The 13830-nt window shown below is 35.6% G+C and overlaps 1 protein-coding gene across 3 annotated transcripts in view; it reads left to right on the plus strand.

The window, feature by feature from the left end:
* Rngtt (RNA guanylyltransferase and 5'-phosphatase) overlaps positions 1 to 13830 on the plus strand; it is a 315951-nt gene that overhangs the window by 17707 nt on the left and 284414 nt on the right. For all 3 annotated transcript variants that reach the window (XM_074078340.1, XM_074078333.1, XM_074078336.1), the window contains exons 5-6: positions 11670 to 11745; positions 12973 to 13213. In XM_074078340.1, the coding sequence (XP_073934441.1) occupies positions 11670 to 11745; positions 12973 to 13213 (317 nt within the window). The remainder of the gene's footprint in view (positions 1 to 11669; positions 11746 to 12972; positions 13214 to 13830) is intronic.

The following is a 13830-nucleotide window of genomic DNA, read 5'->3' on the forward strand; positions in this document are numbered from 1 at the left end:
GGATTTTTTGAGATAGGGTCTCGTGAACTGTTTGTCCAGGTTGGCTTGGAACCACATCCTGATCTCTGCCTCCTGAGTAGCTAAGATTACAGGCCCAGCCCTTTTTTTTTTTTTTGAGATAGGGTCTCTTATGTAGTCCAAGCTGGCCTCAAACTCACAATCTTCCTGCCTCATCCTCCTGACTGCTGAGATTATAGGTGTGTACCACCATACCTAGCTTCAGTAATTTTACATTTTATACCATATGAGTTTCCTTAAAACTTACTTTCTTTTTTCACTTAGTATTGTATTTTTTTGTTGGTGGCAATGGCATTAGAACTCAGGGCCTCATGCTTGCTTGCTAGGTGGGTGCTCTACCACTTGAGCTATGCTCTTAGCCCTCAGTATTGTATTTCTGAGAGGGATCCATGATGAGGTATGTAACTTAGTTCATTCTTGCTGCTGTATGGTATTCTAATGTAAGAATATACACCATTTTATCCATTCTTTGGGCTAGGCACAGGCTCTTGGAATGTATCAGTGAAGAAAACAGGAAGGAAGTTCCTGTTATGGAGCTTTAATGCTGTTGTGGGCTGGAATAGGGGAACCAGGTGATTAAAAAATATAATCAATAAATTCTCCTAAAATGATAATTATTAGAATGACATGAGTTATTTTCACTTTTCTTGCTGTTATAGAAAATGATACCAGGAGTGGTCTTCTAGAATTTTAAAGATTTGGTTTTAACTTTAATTCTTGTTTCTAATATTTTTGTTGACATCTGGTTTAAATTGAGGATCTAAGTGTTTTCTACATAATCAACCCTTTGTTTCTCTCCTGATGGCTAGATAAATAACTTCTTACAAGTACTGTTTGAAAATCCAGTTCATTACCTTTAATTTTTTTTTTGTAGTATCTATTCTTTCCTTCTTTTGTGGTACTTGAGGATTGAACCCAGGCCTTGCATGTTAGGCAAGCACTCTACCATTGACCCACAGCTCCAGCCCTTAAAAACATCTTTATCGTTTCCTTAGTGAAAAAACCACTGGAAATTCCTATGTACATCTGATAAAAGCAGGTCGTTTATATTTTGCAGTATGCAACTGTTATTTAGCAGAAGAACAATAGTATGGGAATATATGATGTGTTATTGTTATGTATGTGTATGTGTAGATATTCACATGGATATATATATATACACACACATATACACATATGTGAAACAAGTATACACGTACATATAGTTTAAGTGTACATCTAGAAGATATATAGCCTAATAGTATTGAGATTTCACCTGGGGAATTAAAAACAACTCACAAAGCTGTTTTCTCATATGAGCCACTGTAGGGGTAAATGCTAAGTATATTTGATAAATTCACAGGAGGATGGTCAAGAAGTCTTAACATGTGGAATCTGATGTCATGATTTCAGAATGATTCACACTTCTGGTGCAGTTATATTGGGAGACTAAAAAATTGTCAAATTGATTATTTTATAGGTTATGAAATTATAGAGCTTGCTATAATATATTTATTACATAGTATTTGTTTTATATTGCTGGCAGTGATTCTGCTGATATGGATGGAAGTGGAATCACTGGCTTTGACCTGCCAAGTTGTGGGGCACAGGGTGTGTTGGCAGTTATTTATTCTAGTATAGTAGTCTGAAGATAGTAGCAGCAACTGATCTTAGAGCTGACAACATCTTTCTAAACAAAAGGCATTAATAAAATCAAGTTTAAGGACTCTTAGGATCTGAAAATATTGGTCTGCTTTTCCATTTTAATTGGTTTTTAGTTTCAGAGAAGATTTTTCATCAGTCTTGCACACATTCTTGGGGAAACATACTTGTGACTAATAATAAACATTGGCGATGTGACCAAATTTAAACTTCATTTATTTTCAAAGTTGTCTTGGGTTTAAAAATAATTTTAAATTAGCTGATGTAATTAATAATTCATAAGTTATAGTAGACTGTTGATTCAATTTTCAGTTGATAATGTGAGTGTGGTGTGAGTGGGGCTATTATTGTAGGCTAAGACTGTAGTAGAAATTTAAAGTTCTTGAAACACACAGAAGCTTGAAGCCTTGTTTGGTTTTTAGGAAGAAATGTAACTTCACAGTACCTTTTCTGAAATCCTCTCTCTCTTAGGGCAGTACCTCCTAATTTTTTTATTTATTTATTGTGGAAATACTCAAATACACAGAAGTTGTGGGAATGGTAAAATGAATGTGTATTCATTGTCCAGCTTCAGTAATCATTCTGCTGATTTTTAAAATCTTTAATCAATTTTTATTTTAAAGAACATCATAGGAATCATGTCATTTCACTAAAAGTGTGAGTATGCATCTTTAATTGCTAAGGATTTTTAGTTTTTATGTAGTCACCATGCAGTTAACATACCAAACACAATAGTTACCAATGACTTAACTGTCATTTAAAACCTAATCCATTTTTAGATTTTTCTCAATTAGACTAGGGTTTGAATTCAGAGCTTCACACTTGTAAACAGGCACTGTGCCACTTGAGCCATGGGGTTTTGCAAACTGTTTGCACGGCTGGCCTCAACCACAGTCCTCTTTGATTTCAGCCTCCCTAGTTGCCAGGATTACATCTGTGAGCCACTACACATGACTTAACCAGTATCTTTTTACAGTTAGTGTTTCAAACAATGTCCACATGCTGCTTTTTTTATTTTTGCAGTATTGGGGCTTGAACTCAGGCCTTCACCTTAAGCCACTCCACCAGCCCTATTTTTGTGAAGGGTTTTTTGAGATAAGGTCTCATGAACTATTTGCCTGGGTTGGCTTCGAACCGCTATCCTCCTGATCTCTGCCTCCTGAGTAGCTAGGATTACAGGCATGAGCCACCGGCTCCCAGCTCTACATTTTGTTATGTCTCAAGTTTCTTACTTTCCCTTTTAATGCCATCAGTTCTTTTTAGAGAACCAGGTCGTTGTCTTGTACGATGTTTCATGCTCTGGATTTATCTGATTGTTGGTATCAGTTATACAGGTTGAGTAACCCTTACCTAAAATGCTTGGGAACAGAAGTATGTTAGATTTTTTTTTTTTTGTTTCGGTACTGGGGTTTGAACTCAGGGCCTCATACTTGGCTAGGCAGGTGCTTTGCCACTTGAGCCACTCTGTCAGCCCTGTTTTGTGTAGGGTATTTTTGAGATAGGGTCTCTTGAACTATTTGCCCAACCTGGTTTTGAACCATGATTCTCCTGATCTCTGCCTTCTGAGTAGCTAGGATTACAGGTGTGAGCCAACAGCACTTGGCTGGATTTTTCTTTTTTAATTTTGGAATATTTGCATATACATAATGAGATGTCTTGGGAATGGGAGTCAAGTCTAAATATGAAATTCATATATGTTTCACATTCACCTAGCCTAAAAGTAGTTTTATATAGCATTTTAAGTAGTTTTGTGCCTGAAACAAAGCTTCATGGTGTGGAGTTTTTCACTTGTGGTATCATGTCTGTATTCAGAAGGTTTTAGATTTGTGAGAATTTTGGATTTTGAGATTAGGGATGCTTAACCTACAATTTATTCCTTTTCCACAGTATGTCCTATGAATCGATAATTAATTGAGCCAATTTTAAAGTTTTATTTTATTTTTTGGCAGTGCTGGGGTTTAAACTAGGGCCTTGCATTTGCTAGGCAGGTGCTCTACCACTTGAGCCACAACCCCAGCCCTTTTTTTGCTTTAGTTATTTTTTGGGTGGGGTTTTTCATTTTTGCCTAGGACTGGCCTCAGATTTTGAACCTCCTACTATACCTTCCGTGTAGCTGGCTCACAGGTGTGCTTCACCACTTGTGACTTTTTGATTAAGATGGGGTCTTGGAAACTTTTTGCCAGGGCTGACCTGGAACCATAATCCTCCTAATCTCTGCCTTCTTAGTAGCTGGAATTATAGGTGTAAGCCACTGTGCCCAACTAATCTTAGGGTTTTAGACAAGAATACTTCATAAATTGGTGTTGTGTACTTACGTTCTTACCATATCGGGAAGAACAAAATACCTGGTTGTTCTATTCTTGTGGTAGTAAGATAAGTGAGCTCAGGTGGTGGCAGTGTCTCTCTTCTGTTACGAGTTCTCCATTTACCTGTTACGTAATGATTTCAGTGACTAGTATTTCATGAGGGGGCAAAATGGCAATTTCTTGTGTTCTTTTATTTCTTCATGTGTTGGCTGAAATTCTCTGGTAAAGAACTGTTCCTTTTCAACAATTTGGTTATTCTGAAATGTAGTGTGTAGTGGAAAAGCAGATTAAGTATCTTACTCTTTTCCTCTTATTTCTTGATTTTCAGAGTGAATTGATGTTTTAGCAGTCTCCACTGGTGGGTGATTAATTTTATTTCTGCAGTATCCATGAACTCATGATTTTTCTGTGGTTGATTTGTTTAAATCAGTCGCAGTTAATACCAAACACATTAATTTTGATGTCCAGATTGCTGTTTTAGGCCAGTAGAAGACTCTTCAAGTTTGTTTTGGTATCCTTCATATATTATTTTATCAGTCTTTGATGGATCCCTGATTCTGTAGCAAAAGTTGTTTTCTCAATTTGAAAGCATTTATTTCTTCAAGGGGCCTGGTTTATTGGAAAAATAGTATTTAGATATAATCCAGGTGTTAAGAGAGCACCCTATAATTAAACACAGTAGTGTTTCTTCAGTTAGGCATATTAAATACATTAACATTTCTTCAGTTAAGCATATGAATATTAATTCACAGCAGGTGGAAAAGATAGAGTATAACTAATGTCACATGAATTCAAGTCAGGTTTTTGTCCTGAAACAACTTTATCTTTTTCCAGAGCTCTGTTGAACTTATAATTACTAATGATAGATTGCATGGCTCATGTGCATTTGTTTGCATGCATAGAAATAAACTTTTGAGAGTAAGAATTTTGTGGACTGGATAACTTAAAAAATTAGTTTGGTGCTAGAAGAGAAGTTGATTTCTTAGTAAACGGTAGATTGTATACAACTTAACTAATGCTTTTAATTTGTAAATATTTCTCTAGTTACCCATGCATGTGAAAGATTTTTAAATATGTATTTTCATGAGTAGGACATGCTCATTTTCTTAAAAATTTCTTTTGATTAAATAAAAATTAAAATATTTGGCACATAATAGGTTCTCAATAATTAAGTTTCCTTTTTTTTCTTTATCATTTCCTTTCCTTATTTATACCAGGATATCTCAGCTTCTCTTGACACTTTATTGACACTTTGGACTGGATAATTCTTTATTTTGAGTTCTATTTTGTGCATCTTAGGATGTTTAACAGCATCGCTGGCCTTTACTTATTCAGTGTTAGTGGTATCCTGCAAGTTGTGATGATTAAAATTGTCTCCAGATACTGCTAGTATCTGGGGAGGCGGTACTGTCTTAAGCTTTTTACTTTTTTTGTTTTTTGATGATACTAGTGTTTGAATTCAGGGACTCACGCTTGCTAGGTAAGTGCTCTGCCACTTGAGCCACTCCACCAGTCCTCAGATAAGCTTTATAATCCTAAAATTTTATCTGGCTAGTAATTTGGAAAGGAAATTGTGTATATTGAGACCAGGCTTTACTTAAAAATATAGTGCTTCCATTGGCTGGGATCATGGCTCAAGTGGTGGAATGCCTGCTCAGCAAGCATGAGGCTCTGAGTTCAAACCCCAATACTGAATAAAAATACTGCTTTTTCTTTGCTACATTTACCCAATATATATTTATATGTTCAGAATGTATATTTGTATAGCTATAGCTCGTCTTTTATTGAGGACTTGGTTTCTCTTCTTTCTTTTATTTTGGAGTGAAAATGATAAAATTTACTAGGAAAAGAATATACTTTTAATAGACCGAAAGTGGGTCATTTCAGAAAGGGTGATTGAGAATGACTACATTTCTCTTCTTGACTTTAAGTTATATAATGTTTATTTCATTGAATTAGCTTACCTAGAAAATGAAGGCAGATTTGAGTAAGAAGTTGCCTATAAATAGTTAATAATAGTGAACTAATCTTTGGTTATATAGAAACCATGACTAATTTGCCACTAGATGGACCCATTCTCATGTGATATGAAGAAAATCAAAAGTGCTTTTTTTTTTTCTGTTTTTAAAAGAACATTGAAGATATATCTAAGCTTGAGATATGCATAGTTAATGTACTTTTTTAACACCAAATACAAAATCTAATTTTTTTTTTTTTGGTGGTACTGGGGTTTGAGCTCAGGGCTCCACTAGCCCTTTTTTTGTGATGGGGTTTTTCAAGATAAGGTCTCAGGAACTATTTGCCCAAACTGCGATTCTCCTGATCTCTGCCTTCTGAGTAGCTAGAATGACAGGCGCAAGTAGTGGATGTCTGGCCATAATCTAAATTTTTCTATGCAGATTTTTTTTTTTTTCATTGGGACTGTTGTTTGAACTCAGGGCTTTGTGCTTGCAAAACAGGTGCTCTACTGTGTGAGTCACAACTCCAGCCTGTTTTGCTCTGGTTAATTTTTGGAAATGGGTCTTGAAAACTTCCCAGGCTGGCTTCGAATTACAATTATCCTGATCTCAGCCTCCAAAGTAGCTAAGATTACAGGCATGAGGGGCGATCAGCTTCTATATAGGTTCTGATAAAGGTTTTATACATTTATAACCCATATCTTACTTTAATAATCCAGTTATTAATAACATTTTGAGATAGAACTAACAATAATACTAAAATACTGTACTTGTATAGTGAAGACTATTAAAAGAGAAATGGTACTTTTAGAAATTATGTGTTTTCACAGGACTTCTTACTTAATTGGCAATTACTGTTATATTTCCTATTCATGAAATGTTAGTTTTGCTAGAGTAAAAATGATACAAAGGCAGTAGTGGTGTTGAAATATTTGTTGCTTAAATTAGTCTGACATATAAGGTATAAATAAATTTACATGTTGGGTTAAGATACATATTGGATAAAAACATCTATAACTAATTTATTTAACTATCATTTTTTGAGACCATACATTTGGCCTCAAACTCACAATCCTCATGCCTCTGCTGTCCTAGTGCTGGGATTGGAGGTGCGTACTACCACATGACTGTTTATAGCCGATAAAATATTTTTTTCTAGTACTGGGGTTTGAAATCAAACTTGCTGGGCAGGCACTGTACCACTTGAGTCATTTAGCTAATATCTATGTAATCTTTTTGAGGCGCTTAGAGGAAAAATAACAAAGCAACAGAGATAATGGAATTTAATTTCATGATGATATCTGTTCATTTTCAAGGGGTGTCTTTCTTTTCAAAGCTGATATCCATTTTTTATCTTTTTACTTCAGACACTTCAGATATTGTCATTTCTATGATTGTCAATCAACCTTTGTGATTTAAGTAAGTCCTTCTTCTCAGTCTGTAAATACATCTAATCTCTTGTTAAGCTCCACCCTTGCCCCTAAAACCACAGCCCACACCTTTTTCTCTTTTGTACTTCCCCTTCCCTTTCTCAGCTGACTCCCTGTCCTGCTGGCCTCTCACATTTCTGGCAAGAGCTGAACCACTAGCCATACCCCTAGCCTCAGCTGACTTTTTGAAAGAAACAAAAGTTGAATCCTGAGGTAGTTTGGAGTCTTTTCTTGGCACTCTATTTATTTATTTATTTATTTATTTATTTATTTATTTATTTATTTGGCAGTACTGGGGTTTGAACTCAAGACTTCAGCTTGTTAGGTAGACATTCTGTTGCCAGCCTTGTTTTATGTTAAGTAGTTTTGAGATAGGGTCTCTCAAACATATTTCCAAAATAACTGGAGTAAAATGGACTGGAGGTGTGGCTCAGACACTTTGCAAGTACAAAGCCCCGAGGTCAAACACAAGTCCCACCAAAAAAAAAAAAGAAAGAAAGAAAAAAAGATTTTTGTTCTAAATGTTAATGATCATTTTATATTGTAGATGAAAAAATAAGCAGTTTGACTCACTTGATAGTGGTTTTTAATTTTTCAAGTAAGAAAAACCTTATCTTAATATGAAATGAAATTGATATTTGATTTTTTTTTTTGAGACAGGGTCTTGTTTTTTGGTCCATGCTGACATGGAACTCACTATGCAGTCCAGGCTGGTTTCCACCTTGAGTTCCTCTTGCCTCCATCCCTTTGGGTATGCTGTGGTTTGAATTCAGGGAGGGGGTTCACATTTGCTAGGTAGGTGGTAGCTCTACTGCTTGTGCCACACCTCCAGCCCATTTTGCTGTGGTTATTTTATCATCATCATCATCACTGTAACTATCATTTGTGGTTCTGGAGTTTGAACTCTCGGCCTCTTGTTTGCCAGGCAGGAATTCTACCACTTGAGCCATGCGTCCAACCCTGCTTTGGTTATTTTTGAGATAGAATCTCATTTTTTGCTTAGGTCCACCTGGACTGAGATCCTTCTATTTATCCTTCCTGTAGTTGCTGGGATGACAGGCATGAACTACTACACCCAGCTATTTTTTCTATTGAGATGGGGTCTCGTGAACATTTTGCCCAGGCTGACCTGAAATGGCAGTCCTCATCTCAGCCTCCCACCTAGTTTGGGATGACATATACATGCCACAGCACCCAGCTAGCTATTGGTTGAGATGGGTTCTCATGAACTCTTTGCCTGGATTGGCCTCAAACTAACATTCTCCTGATCTCAGCCTCTCAAGTAGCTAAGTTTACAGTTGTGAGCCAGCTGTAATCTGCCTGGTGCAATATTATTTTAGTGCATCAAATTTATAACTTATTTTTGATAAATTCAGTTGCTGAAAACAGCTATGTTTTAGACACGTACAATTGAATTACATTATTAATACCGGTTGCAGACTTGAACCAGCATCTCATTTTAATATCTAGTTTAAAAGATCAACATATTGAGGTATAACTATATATAATAAATTGCATTTATTTGATATGTACAGTTTGATGAATTTTGACAAATAAAACCACAGTCACACCTGAGTTTGTTTGTATCTCATGCTTCTTTGTGTCTATCCTTTCTTCATCTGCAGTCAAATGCTCTACCCCTGAGCTATACCCCCAGCACTCCTTTCTTCATCTGTCTGTCCTTCATTTCTCTCTCTCTCTCTCTTTCTTTTTTTTGGTGGTTCTGGGGTTTGAACTCAGGGCCTATGCCTTCAGCCACTCCACCAGCCCTTTTTTGTGATGGGTTTTTTCGAGATAGGGATTGAAGAACTGTCTTCCTGGATGGCTTTGAACCTTGATCCTCCTGATCTCTGCTTCTTGAATAGCTAGGATTACAGGTTTGAGCCAGCAGTGCCCAGCACCTTCATCTTCTAATTGTAGATTAGGCAGTCATTTTCAACTTTCCGTCTCTATAGGCTAGTTTGCATTTTCCAGAATTTTATGTAAATGAAATTATGTACTTGTTACCTGGCTTCTTTCACACAGCAAAGTGGTTTAAAAGTCATCCTTATTTCATTTCTTAGTATTTTATTCCTTTTTATGGCTGGGTAGTAGTTATTATGTGAGTATATGTGTTGCATATCCATTCACCTGATGGTGGGCGTTTGGAATATTTGGCATTTTTGGCTATTATCTATAAAGTTGCTATGATCTTTGTGTTGTGGATGTTTGTCTCTGTACAAATATTTGTATAGACATAAATTTTTATTTTTCTGAGCTAATAAATAGGAAAGAATGTCTGAGTCACTTGATATAGGTGGTATTTAACTTAAAAAATTATCAACTAGTTTTCCAAAGTGATTGTGCCATGTTGCACTTCGTACCAGTATTGTCTGAGAGTTAGAGTTCCTCTACTTCTTCGCAAACACATTATATGCTTAGTTCTTTTAATCTGAAACATTCTAATGAGTGTGTGCTAGGATTTCATCCTGGTTTTAATTTGCATTATTTTGATAATGATGTTAATCCTCATCTCATGTGCTTTTTGGCTTTGCAGATCTTCTTTTGTAAAGTGTTCAAATCTTTCAATTTTTAAAAAAATTAGGGTGTCAACGCCAGGCTTGGTGGTGCACACCTGTCATCCCAATACTCGGGAGAATGAGGTAGGAGGATTGGGAGTTTGAGGCTAGCATGGGTTACATAGTGAATTCCAGGCCAGCCTGGGCTACACAGAAAGACCTTGTCTCAGAAAAACAAGCTGGTCATGGTGGTGTTGCATGCGTATAATCTCAGGACTTTAGAGGCAGAGGCAGGAGAATTGTGAGTTTGAGGTCAGCCTGGGCTATGTAGTAAGACATTGTCTCAAAATCATCCCTCAAAGAGTATTTCTGTTATTGAGCTATAAGAAATCTTTATGTATTCTGGACACACATCCTTTGCCACATATGTGTATTGAGAATATTTTTTGTGGTTGATTTTTTTTTAAAATAAATTTTTACATTTTTGGTGGTACTGGGGTTTGAATTCTTATGTTCATGTCTGCAGGTGCTCCACCACTTGAGCCACACCTCCATCTAGTGGCTGATGATTTTTATTAATGGCATCTTTCAAAGAACAAACATTTACCATTTTGAAGTAGTTTATCAATATTTCTTTTTATTTTGTATTTTATTGAAGAAATTTTCCTATAAGATTACAATGGTTATCACCTATATTTTCTTCTAGAACTTTTGTAATTTTAGCTAGTTTATTTTCATATTTGATTAAGATGATTCGTATACATAGAGTATTTTGTAAAAGGTAACATTAAAAAGAAATAGTCTTAAATATTAGAATATTCTCCAGTTGAACAGAGATAACAGGAAAAGCTTCATTTTGATTTCTGCAGGGGAGTCATTTAGCCTGGCAGGAAAGTTGACGTGTTAATGTCTGCAAAACAGTTAATAATTATTTTCAAAGTAGTTAAAATAATCTTTAATATGTCTTGGAAGAGGGTTTAGGAAAAGTAAATTTCTTTTTCTCAACAGGTTTCTTCTAAAGTTTATTTTGAAAGATTATAAGCTAATGTAAAGATATACTCAGCTGGTTTCTAGAGGACTTCAAAGTAGCTTTGGTTTTCCTATATATAACAAATACATAACTATATATCCATCAGTTAATCAGTTACTGCCTCTAGCCAGTCCCTTTGCTGGTTACATTCAACTTGTACTGACCCCTGATGGGTTCATGTTTCCATTAGCTTATTCTGCTCTTGTTTCTATATTTTTTCCCCTACAATATGATATGACTCTCTACGTGTGCCATTGATCAAAAGGACAACTAGAAAAATTTACCCAAAATTTGTGGATTAGAAATGTGTGCGCTTCCTTTTGAGTTGCATGTTCCTCCTTATTTAAAAATTTTGAGAGTTTTTTGTATTTATTTATTTTTAATATTTAATTATTTTCATGGTACTGGGGTTTGAACCCAGGGCCTTGTGCTTGCTAGGCAGGTGCTCTACCACTTGAGCCATACCTCTATCTGTATTTTAAACACATTTTTATTAACAAATATTAGTTGAAGAATTCTTGAAATTTTTTAATGAGAAATCTTAGAGTTTTAAACCAATAAAACAATGTTACATTTCAGCTTCTATCTGATACTATAAATTAGATTCTAAACAACTTAAATTGACAGGTAAAGTTATAACAGATGTTTCAAGTTTTTAAAATGTACAATGTACATTGTAATTTTATAAAACAGCTGAAGTATTTTGAAGAGAGATTAGAATTTTAAAACAAAATGTGGCCTCTGACGTGATATTATTAAATTTAATTCAAAGCTACTTTATTTTCTAGGTGTTCATTGTACCCATGGTTTCAATCGCACTGGTTTCCTCATATGTGCCTTTTTGGTGGAGAAAATGGATTGGAGGTATTTATATCTTGTTATGGTGGAAGAAGATGTATTTAAGTATTAATAAAAATTTTTATTGGTATTTTATTTGTAGAATTTTATATAGCTACGTTTCTTGAATTTATGATTAGGATAATTTGCCATGGGTTTTTCATTTTGATTATGGTTAATCTTTAGAATATTGTTACTTGGTTGTTTTGTACTAAGTAGCACTTCAGTTGAGTGCTTAAGAAGCTTATTAACTATGTATTTTCTGTTCTACATTTTCCCCCTCATTTTATAGAATTATCCGAGGCAGATTCTTCCAATATTTTGTGCTTGTTTTCAGCTTTGGGAATTACTGTTCTTTTCCTTTTTGAATAGTGACTTCTATAGCTGTTAAGCTTACAATGCTATAAAAGGGAAGTATAGCACAGGGTTACTCCATTGAAACAAGTCAGCATGTCTTTATTGAGTTTCTGTTATTTGAGAAGTATATTTTTAGGTTGTGAGTGATTAAAAGCCTTGCTTACCTGAAATACTTAAAGAGAATGGGATATTACTAGTGGGGTTTTCTCCTTGACTGATGGAGGCTCATTATTTATGTTTATAAAGACTTTCCCACAGTAGATCCTTTCCTGAATATAATTAGTCAAAGTGCACATTAGATTGTACGCTTTCCTTTTTACGCATCCTCAGTGGTTCTCACGTACTTTCCAGATCTGGCATTCACGCTCTGTGCCATACCTAGCCAGTGCTTACCTCTCGCTGATGACTTGTACTCTTAGTGATGGATTTGTTGGAGGTTCTTAAAAAAACCAACTTGCTTTTATTTTTGTTCAGTTGGTATTTACACTTCCTTGACTGCTGTTTTAATGACTCAGACCTTAACCCTCAAAGCTTTATTCAAATTCCTTTTTTTTTTTTTTTTGGTGGCACTGGGGTTTGAACTCAGGGCCTCATGCTTGCTAGGCAGGTACTCTAGCACTTGAGCCACTCCACCAGCCCTATTCAAATTCTTTTTCTCTGACCCTATCTATATTTCTGATAAACACTTATAATAATATAGCTTTAGAGTTGAGAAATTATCAATACCTTGTATTAAAACAAGTTTGTTTCAGAATGAATGCCTTGAGGGTGAGGACTATGCTATGGTTTGTCCATTTTATAAACCTCTATTATATTTTATATTGTGCCTTGAATATGAGTAAATTTCTGTGTAAATGGAGAATAGTGAGGAAATTGCATGGTGTTTGTTTTCCATAGTATTGAAGCAGCAGTTGCTACTTTTGCCCAAGCCAGACCACCTGGAATCTATAAGGGTGATTATTTGAAAGAACTTTTTCGTCGCTATGGTGATATAGAGGAAGCACCACCACCACCTCTATTGCCAGATTGGTGTTTTGAGGATGATGAAGAGGAAGATGAGGATGAGGATGGAAAAAAGGAATCAGAACCTGGGTCAAGTGCTTCCTTTGGCAAAAGGAGAAAAGAACGGTTAAAACTGGTAATGTTTAAAAAGTACTATAATATTCTTTGCCTTCTGTCAAGCTTTTTGAAATTTAGGAAAATGGAAAATTGGTCATGTTTCTTTAGCTAGGTTTGTAAGGTTGTTCCATTCTGGCTATTTCTTTTCTTTCTTTCTATTTTTTTTTTTTTTTCTCTGAGACAAGGTCTCTATGTAGCCCAGACTGGCCTACAATTTGCAGTCCTCCTGCCTCAGCCTCTTGAATGCTGGGATTACAAGTGTAATCTCATTCATCTCATTGTGGCATTGCAGACATTTCTAAGGTTTTTTTTTTTTTTTTTCTTTAAAACAGGATTTTGATAGGTAGATGGTCTGGAACTCATGATTCTCCTACCTCAGCCTCCCAAATGTTGAGGTACTTGATACATGGTTTCACTGTGCCAAGCTGTTTCTAAAGATGATTATTCTTCTTTCTTCTTCCTTCTCTCTCTCTGTTTGTCTCTACTTTGTTGGTACTAGGGTTTGAACTCAGGGTTAGTGCTTTAACTATAGCCTCAGCCCTTTTTGCTTCACTTACCTTTCAGTAGGGTTTCTTGTTTTTGCTTAGGCTAGCCTGGCCCTCCATCATCCTATTAATGCCTCCCCCTTAACTGGAA

Source organism: Castor canadensis, chromosome 1 (genome assembly GCF_047511655.1).
Source record: "Castor canadensis chromosome 1, mCasCan1.hap1v2, whole genome shotgun sequence".
NCBI lineage: Eukaryota > Metazoa > Chordata > Mammalia > Rodentia > Castoridae > Castor > Castor canadensis.